The sequence below is a fragment of the Poecilia reticulata genome, linkage group LG21 (assembly GCF_000633615.1).
Source record: "Poecilia reticulata strain Guanapo linkage group LG21, Guppy_female_1.0+MT, whole genome shotgun sequence".
NCBI lineage: Eukaryota > Metazoa > Chordata > Actinopteri > Cyprinodontiformes > Poeciliidae > Poecilia > Poecilia reticulata.
The window spans coordinates 16,580,928-16,602,861 of NC_024351.1; the positions used below are offsets into that span (position 1 = coordinate 16,580,928).

At 41.0% G+C, this 21,934-nt stretch overlaps 2 protein-coding genes across 4 annotated transcripts in view; one reads left to right on the top strand and one right to left on the bottom strand.

The window, feature by feature from the left end:
* Positions 1-3,656: 3,656 nt before the first annotated feature.
* naa30 (N-alpha-acetyltransferase 30, NatC catalytic subunit) lies at positions 3,657-13,209 on the top strand. Its single transcript, XM_008398373.2, has 4 exons — positions 3,657-4,736; positions 6,181-6,304; positions 6,447-6,502; positions 7,549-13,209. Exons 1-4 carry the CDS (start codon positions 3,909-3,911, stop codon positions 7,684-7,686), a joined length of 1,146 nt encoding a protein of 381 aa, XP_008396595.1. The 5' UTR covers positions 3,657-3,908; the 3' UTR covers positions 7,687-13,209.
* Positions 12,129-21,934, bottom strand: part of armh4 (armadillo like helical domain containing 4) — a 13,571-nt gene continuing 3,765 nt past the window's right edge. For 2 of the 3 annotated variants that reach the window (XM_008398372.2, XM_017302250.1), the window contains exons 2-8: positions 20,614-21,437; positions 18,274-18,660; positions 17,238-17,357; positions 16,996-17,154; positions 16,855-16,886; positions 15,244-15,393; positions 12,129-15,165 (exon numbers count right to left, since the gene is read on the bottom strand). In XM_008398372.2, the coding sequence (XP_008396594.1) occupies positions 15,091-15,165; positions 15,244-15,393; positions 16,855-16,886; positions 16,996-17,154; positions 17,238-17,357; positions 18,274-18,660; positions 20,614-21,415 (1,725 nt within the window). In that variant the 5' untranslated portion in view covers positions 21,416-21,437 and the 3' untranslated portion in view covers positions 12,129-15,090. The remainder of the gene's footprint in view (positions 15,166-15,243; positions 15,394-16,854; positions 16,887-16,995; positions 17,155-17,237; positions 17,358-18,273; positions 18,661-20,613; positions 21,438-21,934) is intronic. The other variant, XM_017302251.1, reaches the window with a different exon arrangement.

The following is a 21,934-nucleotide window of genomic DNA, read 5'->3' on the forward strand; positions in this document are numbered from 1 at the left end:
TAACAGCCGTGATGAAACGATTATTGAAATAATCGTCAACTAATTTAGCAATCGATTAATCGCTAACTGGAGTACGTGTGCCCAAACAAAGGCCAGCTGCCAAAAGATCAACATACTTAGCAGTAGCCAAGCCAAACCTAACAAGCCCAACAAAGCATGGTCTAGTCAAAGTGATGACCTAAGTCCAATTGAGACTTGAAAAGTGATGAGCATAGATTCCCCATCCGATCTGCAGCGTAGTAGAAGTTCAGTCTTTAGATGTCCTAAGAACTACAAAAGATGGTTCAATAAAAGTATCAACTCAGGAGGGACTGATACAAATCCATGCCACATTGTCCTGAATTTTATCGACAGTAAGCTGATACTTTGTTACTCCACTGCATAAAATCCCAATAAAATACATACAAGTGTGAAACAAAATGGGGGAAAGTTCAAGTATACGTTCAAAGGCCATTGTGTTTCTCCGACGCCCCAGATAATCCGCAGCCATCTTAATCTGAACTGTGGAACCTGGCAGCCACTCGGGAGCACCTGCATCCGTCCAGCCTGACCCGCTTTTGTTCCGGTGTAACCCCCCCCCCAACTTTGTCCCTAATTAACCCAACAGAAACTAATTAAACACAGCTATGGCGGACCAGATGCCTGAGTGAGAGAAAGAAACAGGGGGAAAAAAAAAACAGGAGGACACGGGGAGATGAGGAGACCGGACCGGCGTCACAGGCGGAGGAAGGAGGTGGAAACCCAAAAACCTGGGAGGCAAAAACTAGATTGGAGTGTCAGTCCGTGTTCTGACTCTCTGCTTGTAGCGCCTCGCTGACCTCATACCCCTTCACTGGCTTTTTGTTTTTCCAAGGTATTTTGGGTCCTCGCTCGCATGCAGACACGTCTGCCAAAAAGCTGTAATCACAAGCACACCAGTCACATGATGCAACCGACACCCCGGAGATATTTGGAAAACGGTAGAGGCGGTATGGAAACAGCGGCGAATAGAGACAGAAGCGGTGTATAATGAAGGCGGGAGGGAGGAGGAGGAGGAGGGGGGTAACCGGAGGAGCGGGTACAGTGGCGGGGGGTAGGAAGAGGCAAAGGACGGGCATGTGAGAAAGAAGATAGGCCTAAATAAATATAGGCTCAAAGCAGCCAAATGACTCTGGCAAGACACTTTCTGCTCTTAGTCCCAAGCAAGCGCAGCTCTCTAAGTGATAGAGAAAGTAATTAAGAGAAGCCTGCTCAAGTAGATAGGCCTGCAAAGAAGATTTGAAGGGGAACTGATTGTGCATGTCTGATTCCAGCTCTTCAGTTAGTTTTCAGCCCCCAGGCTTAGCCCGTTCACAGATTCGCTGCTCTTTCCGTTCTGTCTTTGTGGTAATTCTTTAGAGACACTGTGTTGCTTTTATTTTTCTCAAAATATCCCATTGTAGATATGCAAGAACATGTCAGAAATGGTTGGGAAATATCTCAATCTAGACTGTTTTTTGTTGGGGGTTTTTGTCCGTGATTTGTAGACATAGGTGTGTGGCTTTGAGGATGAAAAGTTCTCACAATGTCTTTACCAAACTAAAGCAGACTAAAGCAAACAACCCGAGGACAAGTAGAGCAGCATTGCCACCCAGGAAAAACACAGCTATACTGCAAAACAAGGAATAAAACCAGATGAATTGGACTGTTAAAATAAGGGAGATCTTCCTTGATGAACCCAACAACACCAAACATTGCGCTTTTCAGTTTCTGTGCCTTAGAAAAGCCACAGTTTATGCCCAAAGTGCAATGAGTGAAAGGATTAAGGATCAACATCTGATCATGCTTAAAGAAGCATTGCACTGTCAGAGGAGTACTGGACATCAAGTTCACAAGTCTGAGATTTTTCAGAATTTTCTCATTTTTAAGAATTGAAAACATAGAAAATTACATTCAAGTAAAACCTGTGAAAGCCGTGGCATGGATTTGTGCACCAGAGGCTTTTTGCTGCAAACACAGCTGGATGTTTTTAGATCATCTCAACCATCTTTGCCCATTTAGTCTTTTTTTACAGTCTTTTTAAAGTATTTTTGCTGCATTCATCTTTCGTCGCCCGACTTCTCTCCCCAGATGAAAATAAAAAGCATATCCACAGTGTGATGCTCCCACTTCGATGTTTTAGCTTCAGTGTATCATGCTGTATTATGTTTTCAGCAGGCCGAAAAGTTACTCTTGTCCATATCTGCGCTGCGTCCTCTGCATGGAGCTACTACAAATGGTAGTTCTAACATCTTTCTTCCAGCATTGGCTTTTATTTTCTCTATAAAGGTTATATCTCATATTCAAAAAAACTTTACTGAAGGCCAATTAAATAATAATAATAATAATGGTAGACCTCACAGCTTTTATAGTTAAAAGCATTTCCAGAGTTACTATTACCGGTCTCTTGGTTGCTTCTCTAAATAATGCTCTCTTTGTCCTTGTTTATGTGTAAACATTTCTTAAATAAATCCATTTTTGTTCCACATCATAATGATGCTCTAATCTGTGTTGGTCCTTCGCATAAAAACCAAACAAACTGCATTAGTATTTGTGGTAGAATACAGAAAAGATTAAGAGGCATGACTGGCCTACGTTTGCAATGCACGGTACAGGAGGATTTTTCTGTGTATATTCTTTTGCTATTGGCTATGACAAAAACAAAAAGCAGGGTTATAAGCGTTTCAGTTTCTCTCCTTGCCAAGGCTGTGGTCTCTGTCCTCCGCAAAACACTGGTGAAATCAGATACTTACTGTATATATTCTTTCTTCTTTTTTTTTTTTTACCTTAATCTGTAAGGTTGTGTATTTAAAGGTCTTAAAACTGATTCAGATACAGCACGCATTACAGTAAGTTAAACTTTAAACATGGATTTATTTGTGTCAAACAGATCTACTAGTTCCATCTGCTGAAGAAACTGGGGTATTGTAGTAATGGGACTTACAGTGTCAATTTTTCGCCCTCTTGTGGTAAAGAGATGGATACCAACAGTTACGCTGATTTTTAAACCTCTGGGGAAAAAAAATTAAATACATATTCTTCACGAGGGCCAAAAGTCCTGCAATTCAAAACATAAACAAGTAATTAAAAAATACCTATGTATGTGAAAGTTTAAATAAAACTGAAAGTAGATACACTCGCGTTTCAGTGATTGTAAACTTAAAAGTGAAATCATTCACTAAATCTGAATACATAAAAGCATTTTTTAAACTTATTTTACAATGTTTAGGTATACATTTTTTACGTTTAAAGTTAAAAAAGTTAAATTCTGATTAAGGTTAAAATGAACAATATTGCACTTGGAGAAACTTCTGTTTTATTTAAAACAACCTTATGAAGACACTGGTGTTTGAATAAAAGTTGTTTTTTTTTAATGGCAAAATATCTTCTTTGCACAAGAAAATGTATTCAAAAATAAGCTTAAATTGCGCTTCTCTTCAAGAGTGTTAATTATAGTCGGCCATATCAATCATTGAAAAATGTAGTTTTGTAGAAATTCGACTGTAGTCCAAAAGGAATTTTTGTATCTTTATCTAGAGAAACACAGGGCGAAAAAAAACATTTAGATATCTCAAATATGTATCTTGTTACATGTTATGTTTAAAATATATATCTTTTCTCCAGTTGAAAGAAGTGTTGTTTTAATTAAGTCGTAAAAACTACAACACCCATAGGTTACGCAACTGCCGTAAAACGTCTTCTTCTGTTGCAATGGCGTTTGCGGCAGCAGGGAAATCGAGGGGAGAGCAGTGACAAACGTCGCCAACGGTCACATTATCTCCTCAGAAGTGCTCGGATTTTTTACAATATTCGGCTCGCTGTTTCAGATATTGGTTGTGTAATTCTTCTCTTTGTGGATGAGATTGTGTTGGACGTTTCCGAAGCGCGTCTCTCCACTTTAATGCGGTGGGATGGCCACAGTGCCGCCTGGGCCTAGTAACGCACTGCCTTCATCCCCGGTTGAAGTTGCTCCTTTCTCCGGGGCAGGGAGAGCGGAGCCGGCGGTGGAAGCCGGAGAGGCGACCTACCGCGTGGAGGACAGCGTGTCCGCCTGTACGGGCAAGAAGTCTCAGCCGGCGAACGAGGTCAAAGGGTCGGCCAAGAAGAAGCATAAAAACATGCTAGCCCGGGCTAGCCCGGCGGCGCTCCACTTGAAAATGCAAGCCGGAGAGCAGCAGCAGCTAAACGGCTTGGTCAGCCCTTCGGAGGACCCTGACGACCACCAGCGCTCAGGGGGCCGACCCGACAATCTCAAACCGTCCGAGGACAACTGTGACAGCAGCTGTGGCAGCGAGGCTGCGGCCGCCATGAACAGTACGGAGCACTGTCAGCACGAAGGCCACAACCCCTTCTCCAAAAACGGCAACCACTCTCCTGTGACTAACAGCAGCGTGAACGGGATGCCGGCTTTCAGGAGAACCGAGGCGGCCCACGAAGGCGAGGACCAGTTTGACCATACGCAGCCCACAAGAGAACCGGGTGACAGCGACGGGCCCGGCGGGGAGGAGAGTCCGGCCGAGCCGCAGCTGCAGCCGCCTGCCGTGGAGCTGGCCCGGCTGGACCTGAGCGGCTCTCCCGGTAGAGCAGAGGGAGACAGCCACGGCATCCGCTATGTCCGCTACGAGTCCGAGCTCCAGATGCCGTGGATCATGAGACTAATCACCAAGGACTTGTCTGAGCCTTATTCAATTTACACGTACAGGTACTTCATCCATAACTGGCCGCAGCTTTGCTTTCTGGTGAGTACGACCCTGAAAACCTTCCACAGAGATTTTGTCCTCAACTCACAAATGTCTTAACATCCTGTGTTACTGAGCATTTATCACCTGTCAGTTTATTTCATGCGATGCATACAGTGACTTATCTGTTAACAAAAGAGATTATCAAGGTATGATAACTCTGAATAAAAATACCACAGTTTTACAGGATACAAAATATAATTGCATTCACGTAAAACAGCACAGCATTAAGTATTTTACACACATTGATCGCTAGAATTGTAGAAGTTGCAGCAAATAATCATTAATCAGCCGATACTGCAAAATCCAATTTTTATTTTGTAATTTTTTTAAAGATAAATACATCAACCACCAACATTTGATTAATTTTGTTTAGTTTAGTAAAGCTTGTGTATAGTTTGGTGAAAAGAGTACATATACCTATCTGTATGGTTTGAGCATAAATGAGGAATGCCGTTGTAGTTTGTTTGTCCTCTGTTAGGATTACACAATATATATTCAACATTATTAAAATAGGGGCTATAAGTGTTTTAAAAACTATTGCGGAGATTAATATTTGCTGTCTATTACATTCTAATTATGAGTATTTCGAAAGCTTGCATACCAAGCTTTCAAAGCTTGGCATGCAAGCTTTGAAAAATCTGATTATTGGTAAGATTGATAAGAACTCTTTTCCTCATTTACTATTGGTCTTAAAAAAAATTCCCACAGTCAAAAAAATCCAGTTCAAGAAAAATAAAAACCGTTAACGTTCGAGATGCACCAAGTAGAGATTGGTGCATCTCTACCAAATGGTATCTAGATTTAGTAGTGATTTTGAAATGCTTGATGTTGGTTTATAGCCTCCTGCTTTCCTGTTCTGCTCTTTGGAGCGTTAACACACGGTCAGCCAGCTGATATTAGTCGGACTTTCTGTTCGGATGCAGCTGCTCCAGTAATTTTCTGCGGGACAGTTTGAGTCTGCTGGTGGCCGTTGGGGTCGAACCAGGCCTTTCAGCTGCTGCTGAACAGATGTGCTGGAAGCCGCTTGCTAGCTGTAGTTCTAAAACTACACTTTGTTCAGGCTGATGGGTGGTGCTCTTTTGGTTCCTCCACCATGATAGTAGAGTAATATCTCCTCACACGTTTCTCGTTCTTTTACATGAATGAAAACTTCTAATTTCAGTCAGCTAACTTACAATAGGGAAGCAAACAAAGCAAACAAAAAGACATCTTTATTACTAGCTGAAAGTCACGTGTTGGGTTCCTCAGATGTACCATCAGACTCTTAAGTTCTGGACTTTCCCTTCCCCGAAAGGGTCAGAACCGCCACATGAGCTGCTAGAGGAAGCATGATGATGAAATGACAGTCAGAAGGCGACTCGGGATCTGACCGGATGACTGATCCGCTGACCCCAGCTGACACTCGGAGGAGCAAAGTGCTTACTCTGCGCCTCTGTTACAGGCCATGGTGGAGCAGGAGTGCGTCGGGGCTATCGTTTGTAAGCTGGACATGCATAAGAAGATGTTTCGTCGTGGCTACATCGCCATGCTGGCCGTGGACTCAAAACACAGAAGGAAAAGTATTGGTGAGTGGCTTGAAACGCTCAAAAAAAAAAAAAAAAACATCTAGTTAACTTCATCCAGACATTAATCACTGTAATTTATTTTTTTGTTTGTTTGTTTGTTTTACTTAACTGATCTTCTTTGTTGGCTCACTCTTGTTTAAAGGTACTAATTTGGTGAAAAAGGCCATCTATGCCATGGTGGAGGGGGACTGTGACGAGGTAACACCAGTCAATCTCTCTTTTAGTTTGAGTCCAAATTTTAAAATAAATCTGTGGGGGGGGGGGAATACAGTTTTTATTTAATTCTCACATTTATTGTATTTGTGCAGAGCTAAGACAAAGCAACACATGGAAAATATGATTTTTGTAACATTTGGTAAGAATTTATTAGTGTTTAAAAATATAAGTTCCTACTGAAGTCTGTTTCTGCAATTCTGTTAAATATATTTGTTGTGAAAGCACAAAAATTCAAACTAACTACTTGCATACACTTCACAAATATTTTTTGGAGTAAGAAATGTAATACATTCTTGAAAACACTGTTTTTATTTAATATGGACAGTACTCTACTACACTGTTTTAACTCCTGCATTAGGTTAAACATGCTCATTCTGAAGATCTTTCTTAATGCTTTGAGACATCTTCTGTTCTCCCTTCATCTAGCTTCATTCAATCAACTTTGCACTCCCACACCATGATTCTGCCACCACCGTGCTTCACTGTTGGGACAGCATGCAGAGCGCATTCATTTACACTCGTCTGTGCTACTAGCTAGCTGCGTTTCCATTACAGATGTGCGCAAATCTTTGACGATATTCTGCTGATGATGGAAGAAAAAAAACCACACAATTTCGCAATTGCAATGCTTCTATAAGTGAAAAGTTCAATTAAAGTCACTCATGAATAAGCTTGTTCACGTGATAAGGTATTAGGAATAATGGCAGTCAGTGGTAATTTGTGTGATGCAACAAAAAAAAAAGTGTTTCCAGTGCAGTCTTGCGAAATCCATCAATTTTGACCGACGAACCCAGGGCAGGAATTTTCTATCAAAAGACACAAGTCTTTTCAAAATTGCCGTGTTTCCATTAAGCAAAGCTATGTTCATAATTTCAATTTGCGAGGATTGAAATGACTAAAAAGTGGTGTGAATGTTCCAAAATGCTAAAAAGTCGACGCAGCATGACGTGCTGTACTTGTGAAAATTCAGTTCCACTTTTACCTTCAAGAGCCCCCGCTTACTAAGCGATCCTCTGTGTTACCCGCAGGTCGTCCTGGAGACGGAGATCACCAATAAGTCGGCCCTGAAGCTGTACGAGAACTTGGGTTTTGTCAGAGACAAGCGGCTGTTCAGATACTACCTGAACGGGGTGGACGCGCTGCGGCTCAAACTCTGGCTCCGCTAGAGGGGGTGTGGGGCGGCGGGTCTCCAGGTGCTGCTCACCTCTAACACTAGGAGCTCAACAGCCTGAGCTCTGCCCTTGGTCATTACACACACACACACACACACACACATACACACACACAAACACCCCCCCGCCCCGTTTTGAAACGCGAGGAGTTAGCATCGACACAGGCACACCTTCCTTTCCTCCTCGACGTCCGAACAACTATCGCTTAGGTGGAGAGAGACTGAAACGCCAACAGACGTGTTTTATTTTTTACAAAGAGGGGCGGCCTCTTCTCCTCCTCTGCCACCACTTCACCCCTCGTCTCCCGCACTGTGACATGACAGGATCCACGAGGACAAGCGGCACCACACCAAATCATCCTGCAGAACACTGGACCAAACAGACCTGCAGGAAATGACACGCAGGGAAGCAGGAAGCTGCGACCGGGAGGAAAATATTTGTGAAGTTTTTAGTTTTTTTTTTTTCGTTTTGTTTTGTTTTTTTAAGCTTTTGTTTGGTTGGGGAGGGTTAAAGATCCAGTCTGGCTCATGTGTTTGTACTACCACATGATCTTCTTTTTTGGGTGTGTGCGTGTGTGTGTGACTTTTGGTTGTATGTGCTGCTGTTGGTTTCACTGAGATTTAAGCGAACATGTTTTGGGTGACTGCTTGGATGCGTACTGTATGGTTCAGTTTGTTTCTCGTTCTGGCCCCCCTTCTGCTGTCTCTCCCATCACCTGGACCAGAGCCTGTAAACACTTTTTAATGTGAGAGAAAAACAAAGCTCCTTTTTTTATTTTTATTTTTATTTTTTGTCCGGAGCAGTTGTTCAATTCAAATCAATCCACAATCACCTCAAAGTTTTTGCCCAACTTTTTTTTTTTTTTTTTTGATGTCTTTCACGATATCCAACCCTTTCAGGGTGATCTTAGGGAGTTTAATTTCTGTTGTTTTGTTGTTTTTTTTTCTTTCTCTCTTCAGTACACTGCCAGCCTCTGCAAAATGCCCCCAAAAGAGACTCTTTGCCAAGGATGGTGTGGTCATACATGTCCAAGCTGTCTCTGTTTACTAACTGACATGAGCAGTCCCATTCTCAAGTGCCACTCTATCCATTAGGACCGACTGTAGTTAGATCTGCACTTCTGTTCCCTATGCTGGATTCCTGTTTGAGTATGCTGTGTGTATTTAAACTGTTGATAAAAAGAAGAAAAATAGGCAAGTATTCTTAGCAGATAACATCTTTATTCCTTTTGTTTGAGCTCAGTTTATTTAGGATTCGTCCACAGTATGCGTCAGAAAAGCAGCTGGGTCCACAATACTCGATGCACGACTCGCCCCCAGAACCTTCAGAGAGCTCACACTGACTGGCAAAGAAATACTGCTTCAGCTGCTTTGGGGTCATTGTCATTTCCTTTACAACAAACAAACAAAAAAAGTTAAATGAACAAGGTCAGATGCACTTCTTTTTTAAATTGCTGCAGTGTGTACGAGTAAAGAAGAGAGTGTGTTCTGCGACTTTAACGGCAGCGTGGGTCGGTTCTGTTCAGATTTTCTGCATGGCTAAGTCGGCTTTCAGTGCGTGCTTCACCTCGACTTCCGCGGTTTAATCGACAGTATTCAAAGCACCGCAGGAAGCTGGCATGCGGCACTAGTGGAAATGTTTTACCCGTTATTAACTAGTAGGCATGGGCTGGTTTCACGTTCTTCAAGCGATACGACACGTTATTAAACCACATGATTTTTCTTACTTTCTAAATTTCCCTAATTTAGACACCACGACAAGAGTCGATCAGCGCTGTTGAAAGCCGACAACATTTTACAAGAGAGACAAATTTGTCTCCTGGGAAATATTTCCTACCACAAAGAAATTCTTGGTTGCGAAGGTAGAAATGTGCCACCCATATCTAATTAATTGTGTTTTAAAACCACACCTTGCTAGCTCCTAGCTATCCAGTATGGCTAGTCATATAAAACCTAGCAGAATTAGCTGTTTATTAGCATTGTCAGGCAGTTTTTATTACATTAAATTAATGATGGAGTTGTACCAACAGTGTGTCTTGTTTATGTACTCGACAGTTTTGTTTTTCAAAAGCAAGCACACCCCTTGACAAACTCTGTCTCCATTACAGCTACGCGCATCTAAACTATTGTAAACTCTTAAATTATAGTGTTGGCTCTCTTGAGTTAAGCATTTTTTCTTTTATGGTTGGAACACTTTAAATAGAGAGAGTTGCCAGTTGTCGATAGTAGCCCAGTAATTTGCAAACCTCACTGTTTTTCGGAATTAAAACCCGTCAGCTGGGAAGCTCCAACTTCCGACGATATTTGAAGGCATCACCTAATGCCGTCTTGTTGCACTTGTGTTACTCTCCATATAACAGAACAGCACAAATAACAATACCCTGTGCACCAGGAGCACTTGGAATCTACAACTAAATTTAGTAGATGTTTATTTTAAAATGCTCTGCTAATTCCATTTATTCAAACGTAAGATGATTAAAAACGTCTTGAGTAATAATTTTGCAACTTTTAGCAGGTGTAGGAACAAAGGTAATCAGAACATGTACATTTTTGTTCTAAATTAACTTATTAACACGGTGAAGTGTTTATTCAGACCGGCCCATGCCTATTAACAGAACACGTATGTGATCATTTGAAGCTGTCATGACAGTCTATGGCTGAACGCCTCTTTCAGATTTACACTACATGCATTTGTGGCGTTTCAGGTTTATTGTAGATGAGCCTAAGAACAGAGCTGCCACCCTGTCTGTGTGAGTTTGTGTCCGTGTGTATTTGAAGCCACTGATTGGATTACCTATTTTCCTTTATTCAGATTTGTTTAATGGTGTTTTTTTTATCATGTGTGGGGTTGGGGCTGAGTTATTTGACTAGATTTCTTTTTTTCTTTTCTTTTTTTTTAAATTTCTGTGCTGCTTTAACCCACTCGGAGGTTCAGTGAGAATGATGAGCAAACAAAAAAAAATCATAATAACCTACACCCCCAGAAGCAAGGTGTTCCTGCTTGTCTGACATCCTTCAGTTTTATTGGTGACCCTCTCTCCAGAGCTCCAGGTTCATTCTGAAGGTTGACCTTTCCTCAGCCTGTCCAACGGGTTGGTGTTGCTTTTTGACGAAAACGATCCACAACTCTCTCTCAATTCTGCAAATATCGGTCACTTCCTGGAATTTCAAGGGCATTACAGCCTCCATTCAGGCCATAATCACAGACTGAAGGGCTTTGTCATCATCAATTCATAGCCACTGACTGGTGTTGCATTCGCTTCATAAAGCGTCAGCCAGACGAAGTAAGGCGTCCGGCTGCCTCCCAACGGTTCTGACTATAAATTCCCAGCTAAAAAAAACACGCCCCTCAGATTATTATTGGCACAATCACGCAGAGGTTCCTGCAAGTCTTTCAGAGACGGACGCACCACCTTCCAACGAGAGACCCACGCGGCAGGAAGAAAGGGGGAGAGCAAATAGTTTATTTTTGCATGTCTGTTCCACACACACACACACACACACGCTGCTCCTCTCCCCCTCATCTCCCCTCTCTCCTTTCATTTTCAATCTGGAAATGTCCAATAGCTTTTATTTAATGTGGAAAAAGAACACAGAAATAAATTATTTGATTTCTTTTTTTAATGCTGTAAAACTGAATTGTCTTGTCTGCTGTCTGACCTGATACACACACACACACACACACACTTATCCACACACTCGGGGCCATTTCAGTGTTTAAACGAGTGTTATAATTTGGGTCTTTTCTAAATCTCATTTGAACAACAACTAGTTGCACAAGTTTTAATTTATGGCAGAGTTATGCATGCAAGCGCAAGTCTATACATGCTACCCTGTTTATATTTGGATTAGTATACTTGATTAAGTTCCCACCAACAATCGTTTTCCTTATTTCTGGTCATTTCATATCTTATGAGACATAGCATAGCTTTTTCTGGCATATTCCTTACATATTTAGTAGCATTGAGTTGAGAACCGCAGGGAAATCACTCGATAAGCTCCCAGAACCAGTCTGAATTTATGTGTGGAACGTACAACTGTGCTGAAGTCTGTAAAGAAGTCGAACGTTTCAAAGGAATCGAGTTGCATCGTTTCTTTTTAAAACCTTCGGTCATGCATGGAGGTGGTAGTGTCATGCTGAGGGTGTGTTTTCCTGCTACTAATACTGAAACTTGTACATAATTGGCTCTTTAAATAAAAAAAAAAAAAACAAAAACAATGATTTCACCCAAAACTCATTTGATATGATGTGAAATCATAAACGCTCTGGGGGGGAAAAAATTGGTGGAAATGCATCAATAAAGGCCCATCTCCGTGGTAGCGTATTACTGGACTAGATTTTTATTCTTTTTAAGTACATTTTATTTACACAGCACAATAAAATCCTATTTGCTTTGAACATTACATCTAAAACATTTTAAAAAAGGTGGCAACAAATTAAATAGTCAAATATTTTTTTATTAAAAACAGGTTTGTTGTGGTCAATAAACAAAAACGGACATCTACAAGAAATGTGTACTTGATCACCACTCTTCATATTTACAGACCATAAGCATTTTACATCACGCTCACATCGAAATGGAAAAATATATAAACGGGCAGGAAGCAGGTCACACCGACAAAAGTTTCCACGTGTTTAAATTAGACCTTATTGGTTATTGCTTACAATCATCCCGTGTCTTTAACCCCAGTTCACAATTCTGCTTTTTAAAAGCAGGTTAAGAAAATAAACTGAATCTCCAGAGATTTGGAAAGATCTAATCTTCTCTCTTTACTCTCCCTCGGTGCGTCAAAAAGGTCAAATATGAGAAAATAGTCCAGGAGATGAGACGAGTTTACATTTTAGTTATTTTGTACAATTGAGTGTGTTTTATGCTACATGTTGTAAATAGGATGACGATGTTCGGTGTGTTGCTTTGTTCCAGCAACTTCTGTCAAAAGAATTTGATAGAAATTGTCTTTGAAATAACATTCAAACTAGACATCTTTTATTTAAAATAGATCACATAGCTACAATACACAACGGATGTCATCACTGGAAATGACACATAGAAATTAAATTCCAGTTATTGACACTTTAAATCTCATCATGAATAGAAAGCAGCAGAGAACCCCGAAGGCTTTTATTTTTATTTTTTTAGGTCCAACATTTTGCTTCTATAAGCAATAATAATAATAATGTAACAATAAGCTCATTTCATCTCCTCGTGATAACATAAGGGGATGAAATGAGCTTTAAGTGTTGAAAGATTAAAAACAACAATGTCGAAACTGGCTCAAATTAAAGTTTTTTACAGCAACCTTAACGTCAGGCGGTCACCGCCGACCAAAAGTTTGATCCTCACAAAGCAGCAAATATTTATTTTTACAGAGCAGTACGGTTTCTTGCAAAAGTATTCACACCCCTTGAGCTTTTCCACAGTTTGAACGTCACTGTGTTTTACTGGGGCGACAGAGCAACACACTACAGTGATTATAGTGGGCTGAACACATATATGCACGCTTTTCTTTCATTTTTTTTTTAAAAATAAGTTTATTTGTTCAAAAAAAATTCAACAATTCAAATCTGCATTGAGGTTTGTAGCTGAAACATGACAAAGTGTGAAAAAGTAACATACATGTATGAATACTTTTGCAAGGCGCTGCGTGTGTAAACATTGGTGTGAATATAATCTTGAAACCAAATTGATCTTAAGGGTTTCATATTTTGGGAAATAGCTTTCTAGTGTTTTTTTTTTATATATACATATATTATTTTCTTACAACGGCCCAATTGAATGAGACATCATTCTAAAAGTGTCTAGGTGAGCTATTTACAGTCAGCTTATGTTCTGACTTCGTTTATTTGCACACATACAAAACCAAACTCGCAATAAAAGATAAAAACTGATTAAAGTAGTTTCTCTCATAAATCCTAAAATGATAGGATTAAAGTAGCAGTAAGAATATCTGACTTATATATATATATATATATATATATATATGTATATATATATATTTTTTTTGTTGTTATTCCATGACTGCTTCAGCTCTCAGCTGCTAAACATCCGAGCCTTTCGGAGGCCTCCTGATGTTTTCAGCGTCCAAAGCCCTTCAGGTCGCACTGCCAAGGCCTTCCTCGGTGAATCTGAACTCTGTTTTGGCGTCGGCGTCTCAAGGCTCCGATTCCAGCGGCGCTCTTCGTGTCGGGCTTATCTCTGCAAACTGGACGGCCTCCGTTCCTCTCAGCCAGGCAAGCAAAAGTCTCACCTCGAGTTCTTAAACGCTTTATCGGGACAAACTGCTGAGCAGATGTTTTGGACACAAGACTGTTGCGTAAACCCCGTCAAAGAAAAGGCTATCGCGAGTAAAAAGATTCTGGAGGTAAACATCACACTGTGCGCAGAAATGCTTAGATAGGGGTTTTCTCCAAGAAAACAATAGATAGGAGCATGCAGAAGTTCTAAAAAAACAAAACAAGATGAACATTGAGGGAAAAGTCGTAAATAATTCTGAACTAAATGCAAAAAAGGATGTTTTAAAAGTCTCCCTTTTTGATGTTTCTTTGTCGTTTATTTATAGCCGACAGAAATATATTCTATGAATAGTTCTTACCGCTAATAAATGATGAGTATGAATAACTTTGGGCTGGACTGTGAAAGACTCTGTTGGGTATATCTTGGTTTCCGATTCAAGCTTCCGATTCGGGAAATGGCTAAAGGGCGAGCCCACCTAATTATTCACTACCTTCCGTATCTTTAATCAACTCTAGTTTAAAAAAAAAGTGGAATTAGAGCAGTTCCAGTGTGACCAAGATAAAAAAAAAGGACAAAAATTGTCCTTAATTGAAATTTCACAAATCAGAAAAAGAAATTCACAAGTCCCAAATGTGGTTTTAAATATTCTGCTATTAGAGCAGAATAATTCAGTCCAAGTCTGAAGTATCTAGGTATTGTAGTTTTTTTAACTTGAGTTGATTAAAGATGCAGAAGGTAGTGATATAATTAGGTGGAATCGCCCTTTAGCTACTTCCCGAATCAGAAACTAACATCAGTTTGGTAATAGGTCATGTGAACGAGTGATACCGTGACTCTATTTTAGCCTCATCTTTGCTTTAAAAACTGGGACAGAGTGGAAAATTGATGTGTGTTTCTGTACACTTAAATACCAAGAACTGAAAGTTTGTGCACCTGCTTTCTACAATGACTGTATATAACTTGAGGAACTTTCACACACACACACACACACCCTGTTTACATTGCAAACAGTGTGTGCCCTTCTTCTTCTTCTGTGTGTATCAGATGAGCCGTGCCCAAACAGACGAGACTGATGGGGTTAATACTGACGGAGACATTTTCCAGACCGCTCCTACTGGAGAGCATCTGCTGATGATCGCTCACAAAAACAAGCCTGAATGGTCTCAGAATTCATCCTCGGAGCTGTCAGCCAGCAGCATGGCCTGATCCTGACAGCTGGTGCCAGGCTCCCGGGGTTGCTGGGCAGGAAGGCATAAACAAGTGTTAGAAAAGTAGGAACCCTTCAGTCAAAGACAAGAAACGACTGGAATACCAACCTCCGGCTGTCTGGCCTTCCTCCTCTGGTGTTTGAAGCTGTTCCTTCTTTTGCGGTGGAGCATTCGGATGCTGTAGAGGGCGCCGACGATCAACAGGGCCCCGGTGATGCCGATGCCCACGGGGGCCAACATCCCGGACACGTAGCCGGCCTGGAGAAGAACAGAGACTTAAATACTTGCCCTTTCTTCTGAGTAAAATAAAGTTCAGTCAGATTGAAAGGAGAGTTTGCGAACTACAGTTTTCAAGTTATAAGGGTGTCAAACTTTTATTTTGGGCCAAATCAAAAATCTGAATGTTCTTAAAGGGCCAGTTGTGCCACAATGTATTGATAAAACCCATTAAATTGGTGTGAGACCAAAAGCTAACTTTTGGTCTCATTTAGGTGCGAACAACAACCTTTCTTGTGCACCAGTACTTCCCTCTGAGCTGTGGATTTCTGCGGCTGTTCCTGGATTTGTATGGATTTCATGGCTGATTCTCCGATTACCTATCTTCTTCAACATCAGTTTAGGTTAGTCTTTCTCAAACTGGTGGTCCGCGGGCGCCCCTTCCTGGTCTGTGAGGTACTGCATGTAAACGACCGTTAATTTGCCGCGACGTCAGCTCAATGTGCGACGCTACAGTTAGCTTACCAAAGGATTGTGCTAAAAAATAATGATGGAGAACTGGCTTCAAACCGGGTTATTCAAAAGAAAAGCTGCAGAAACCGATGGAAAGAAGACAACTGATCAATATTATATGATCAGAGGAAGCTAAATCGTAGCTGCTGAGCGTTGACGTGTCGTTCACTAGCGATTATATTCCTTTGAACGGTTAGCGGTAGGAATCGCTCCAGTTAGTCAAAACTGTTCGTTTTTTACTTTGCTTGGTAATGAACTTTGCTCTGCTTTCAGGTCAACAGCTATTGTTGTTTTTATTTAATAAAAAAAAATATTAAGTTAAATAAATACAATTGATAGAAATGGGTTAATTATTTATTTTTATATTTAATGGTGCAGAAAAGGATTTTTTTGTTTCTGCTAAAGCAACTCAGGTCTATTTTTCTTTAATTGTGCTTCTAAATCACAAATAGTCCTAAATGTTATTAATACACAGCACTTGGTAGTAAAGAACAACTTATTTTTTTTATTTCTATGTGTTTGACGTCATTAGAAAGCTTAAGACTCCACACTTTCAGAATCTGTAAATAACTCAAAATGTCCAAGTAGACGTGTTCATGGCGTTGTGGTGGCCAGTAACATTTACCAAACAGTACCACTCTTTTAATTAGGATGAACAAAGAAAACAATAATACGTGAGTTAACAGACTAATATTTTCATTTCTGGTTGAATGATATATTAAGATGTGTTATCGCAGGGGCAATTTCAAGTTGGTCCGTTACTGTTTGTTAAATGGGTTAAGTGGTCATCGGCCTGAAAAAGTTTGAGAAACACTGATATAGATGAACACTCAGCAGGTGGGTTTTTTTCTGTGTTTTTAAATGTTCTCGTGCAATTTAATCTTTAATTTTTACACTTTGAACTGTACTGAATTAAATAATTAGTTTAATTAACATGCATGGAGACCTAAAAACCAGGTGACATATGAAGACAGCAGGGGGCAGTCTTACCTTTTCTCTGATCAGCTCTGCCCAGCTGCGCACTAGAATAAAATAAAATAAAAAGAAGAAGACGATGCTTACATGATAAACATATCCTGGGGCTTTTTTTTTTTTTTTTTTTTTTTAGTTTTGAAAAGGGTGCGTTCCTACTCAGCCCTTGGTTACGCTGGACCCAGACCGGCGGCGGAGGGATCAGGCTGTACGGTGGCTGCGTGGAGGACGTTTCTGGCGCTTCTGTTAGGTCTTCTTCACTGTCTTCTTCCACCGATTCCTCAGAGTTCTCGTCGTCTTCATCCTCATCCAGCTCCTCTGAAGAAAAATAAGCAACGACAACCGTAACAATTTTGCCAATTAAAAAATAAAAATAAAAAATAGAAGTAAAGAGGACTTACCCTCAGAGTCCATCTCCTCTATTCCCGTTCTGGATTTGTGCCGGAGCTGATGGCTCGCTATGGTTGTCATTGTGTTATGGGGGGATGTTCCTGCTTCAGAGTTTGTGGTCCTCACAGTTTCTGTATCAAAAAATAGGCCAAGTAGACTTTGCTTGATGTTTGCGTTTATTGTTAGCTGCTCTTTTTCTGAATATCCAGGGAGATTTCAACAAGAATTACAATTTGCAGTTGATAAACAGCAGCAGTGCCGGATCTAGAAATGTTCACATGGTGGCTGGAGAGCGAAGGGAATCCTCCTCAGTGAACTATGTGAAAAAAACCCTCATGTACATAAACGGAGACAACAAAATGACCAAAACACAAGAAAAACAATTTATTGTACCACTGTTACTTGAAAGTTTTAGGCATAAATGTTCTTTTCCTTTAGTTATTTCATGATTGTTTGAATTATTTTTTTCAAATTTCAGCCTAAAATACCAGAATATGAACATGTCTTTCTACTTTTTCAGTCTAATGACATCATTTCTAGATATTAAATTAGGCTTTGTGATTGAACAAGTACTCATTACTCTTTCTAACATATACTTTTTGACTCAAGTAATTTCTTGGACGGCTGCTTTTTACATTTATTTGAGTAAAAATATGTCAAAGTACTGCTACTTTTCATTGGGTATAATTTTACCCACGTCTGTTTGTTTGACTTGGTAGATTCATTCATTGAATTTGGAATTATAATTACACCTATAAATACGTATTTTTGCAGAATAAATCTTAAATTTGAAGGCTACAGGAGGCTTCTGGACAAAAAAAAGAGTTTAGATTTTTAAGTGTCATTTTTAAGGTCATAAAAGTTGTTAGTTGGTGGTGGTGGAGAGCGCGAGGTGGCAAGGCTTTGCCCCCCACGGCCTCCCTGTAGATACGCCCCTGGACAACAGATACTACAAGCATTACATCCTTTCAGCGAAATGACATTCTGGTGTTTACTACATGAAGTTCTTGGTTTTGTTGACCTTCAGATTAATTTATCCTTCCTCACCTGTCCCTGGATGGTCTTCCTCCTGCTCAGTCTGGACCTGCCGCTGTGAGGCAGCGGTACCAGCGCCCACCGACTCCAGCAGCTCCGAGCCAGACGCCTGCCAAGGTGAAGTCCATTCGGATAGAAGAGCCGGTGGCTCTCTGGAGGGGCCGTCACTGTCAGAGTTCACCAGCTGGTCGGAGTCCGCCTCTGACGTGGGCGGCAGCCTGGTTGCCACGGCACCAGGAGACCCGACTGGTGCCTGTGAGACTACTGCCACCGCCGCTGCTGCTCCGGCTGGTCCCTCCTCTGTGGCGTCTTCGAATGGCTCGAAGATCAGAGGCAGGGCCTCTGAAGACATGGTGGCCTCTGTGGCTTCATCCTGTGAGAGCGGGACCGCCGTGTCTGCTGGAGTTAAGGCAACACAAGAGCAGAAATACAGGGCTTTGCAAAAATATTCATACCACTTGTACTTTATATGTTCACCTCTTACAGCCCAAAAAGTTTAATACATTTTATTTGACACACCAACAAACTGCAGCCCGTGAAATGTAAAACAGATAGTACTTAACTGCGCTCATACTGAGTATAAGTGCACAACTCACTTTTCAGATTTTTGGCATATTAAATGTTGATAGTTATGTAAAATTTGCCTTCATGTTCACAATTATTCACTCTGCTGTGTTGCCCTGTCACATAAAAACCCAAATAAAATGGGACAAAATAAGAAAAAAAAAGTCCAAGGGGTTGTTAATACTTTTACAGGGACACCATAGAGAAGGTTGTTCACATTTAAATCAACATTTAATATACAAAGGTCACATGTTTTTGGATCGTTAAAATAAATAATGCAGTCTGATAATGTGTTGTGATCATTCTAGATTTGACTCTAGAAAAAAACAAAACGAAGTAGCAATGTTCACTAATCCTGCAGTCTGTTGAGCAAAAAAAAAACATCTGACGGCTGAAATTACATATACATGTTTCCTATTTGAGAAGAATAAAATAACTGTAACGATCAGCAGATACATGTTTAGTATTTATGATAGAGTGAAGGCGCTTGGAAAATGTTTCAAAGCACTTTCTACAGGTTATGGCACTCCATCATACACAATAAAATAAAAACTTTAAAATTCTATTTGAGATTTTTTTTTAAAAATAGTGAGCGTAATTATTATTTGCATGTCTAATGTAGCCCTAACATCCATATCATATCCATAATCCTTTCACATGCTGTCACTTTGGGGATTGGGCCATTTTGTCAGCTTCGTTTTGCTTTTCTTTCCCCCCCTTTTTGAAATAAATCTCTCTCAAACAATACAGAAGTGTAAAAACGTATTTACCCCCATACAAATTTCTCTGTTTTAGGTTTTCTCAAAATTAAATGTTTTAGATCGTCATCAAACAAATAAAACAAAATAAGGGGGAAAACATCCAAACCAACCTGATTCTATATAAATATAACTATACGCATTGACAAATCAATCAATTAAAAGTGGTAAATCACATTTTCACAAGCGGACGTTCAGGGGAATCACTAACAGCACCTGTCACACAATGTGAAGTAGACGGAAAAGCAACACACCATGACCCAATCTAAAGAAATTAAAACCAAACTCACTAATGCCTATATATTTGTAAATATCTTATTACATCTGGTATTAAACTTTCGATTTTTTTTCAAGGAAAAAAAAACATGTTTTTATCAAATAGAGATACTGTAACACTTTATCTCAATAACAGTCCCTTTGTTCTCAAAGAAACTTCAAAATAAGGGTGAATTAAAGCAGAAGAAGAAGAGGGGAACACAATTCCTAACGTAAAAAAAAATTAATTCTCTATCAATTCTTATCAATGGTACAACAAGAAGGGGGATTACTTCTTGTTGATTTGGGTGTCATTTTCCCCGCTAATGAACCAAATCCACGTGATAATAATAACAATCTGCCTGGCTCTTGTAACAAACCCTGCCACTAACCCTCTCCTGGCTGTTGTGATGTTCTCTCTTTTCTCTTTTTTTTTTTTTTCTAACTTGAGTCAGGAATAGAAAGTAATTAGACCGCCATGAGTCCCAGCTGGGGTTCAAAGTGGAGCGTGGAGAAGCAGCCGCTTTCTTTGCCAACCATCAAAGCCAATCTCTGCCTCTACACACACTTTTCTTTTATATATTTATTTTCTGCCACGTTTTTTTTAATGAAGCTTCTCAGAGAATAATGAAGCAAGTTGGAAAATGTCTCGTCTCTCAGTGATAATGACTGGAAGATGGAAGCTTTGAAGGCGACTTTAAAAAGAAAAGAGAAAGTTTGACCCAAACTGAAATAAGTTTTTGGGTGTTTTTGCGTCACTTTTGAAGCGTGTTACCTCCTGCAGGTCTCGCCGCCTCGGTCCACAGACTCTCCAGGCCGTCGTCTCTGGGCATCATGTTCAGCGGTCCGATTTCAGGTAGAAGGAGATCTGAAGGGGAGGATTTCGTTGGTGCCTCGTGACCCCACGCTGACGGCTGTGTGGAAGTCCGAGGAGTGACCAGCAACAACGGAGGGACGGGACTAAGGGAGACCGGTTTTGGGGACCAGAAGGGAGTGTTTGGAGAAGACTGCAAGGTCGCTTCAGAGTATCCATCCTGTCCAGAATCAAAAGCGGACGACTTGGTCGCGTCTGTCCCGCCCTGTTTGCTCTTTTGGCTGTAGGAAGAGTCCGTCTGCGGCGCAATGGAGGCCCAGAAACTACCTGAAGTCCGCGTGTGGGTGTTCATGTCGGTGTCCACCTGTTGTCTCCCATCTGTTGGACCCGCAGGCTTGTCCTCCTTTACAAAATCTACATCTTCCCCCTCAGGTTCGCTCTCCGTCTCCTTTCGACCAGCCTTGCTCAACCCAAATCTTCCACGAGCGCTGACCCCGTTTCTCGCCTGCGTCACTGGACCTATCCCCTCCGGCCCTCCATGTGGGCCAGTCCCTCCTCCCGCGCCTACATCCAGCATGAAGCTGGCAGCGAGCTCTTTCTCCAAGGGGGCAGACTCTGTGGTGTGCGCCAGCCGGTCCGTTGCGCAGTGCTCTTCGCAGGAGCTGCCCTGCATCCGGCTGAAGCCGGGGACGTGCGTGGGGGCCCCGCAGACGTAGAGGCAGGCCTCTGCCAGGAGGAGCGTCCGGAGAATGGAGGACATCATCTTCTCTGTGTCTTCTCAGCGCCTGTTGAACAGACAGCAGTGAATTAATAAATGCTAGCAGGCTTGAAGAGAGGTGGGAGGAACGGCTGTCTGCTGGTCGATGGTGGTGTTACTAGGCAGACATGTGGCTCCAGCACAAACCAGGGATGACGAGGCATGACATGTTAGAGCAGGGGCGCAACTACATACTTTCTGAGGTGTATGCGAACATGTCATCGGCAGCCGCCCCAATGACATAAACTTGGACAATTTATCTTTAATTAAAGTATCAATAATAATAAATGTGCATATATGTGACTAGATTGCTGCCTACAGGGCAATTAAAACGAATGAAACAAAAACAGGGCAATATTTGATCATTTAACATATAAGTGAGCCAAAGAGCCACTTCTGTTGGCCTGTGTCTAGAACKKCCTGTGGGCTGCAGGTCTGAGGCTTTTTGTCAGCATGTTTTCTATCATTCTTAGGATACCAGCTCATTCCATCTCCATATCCACCTTGTGTAAATTACAAGCTACT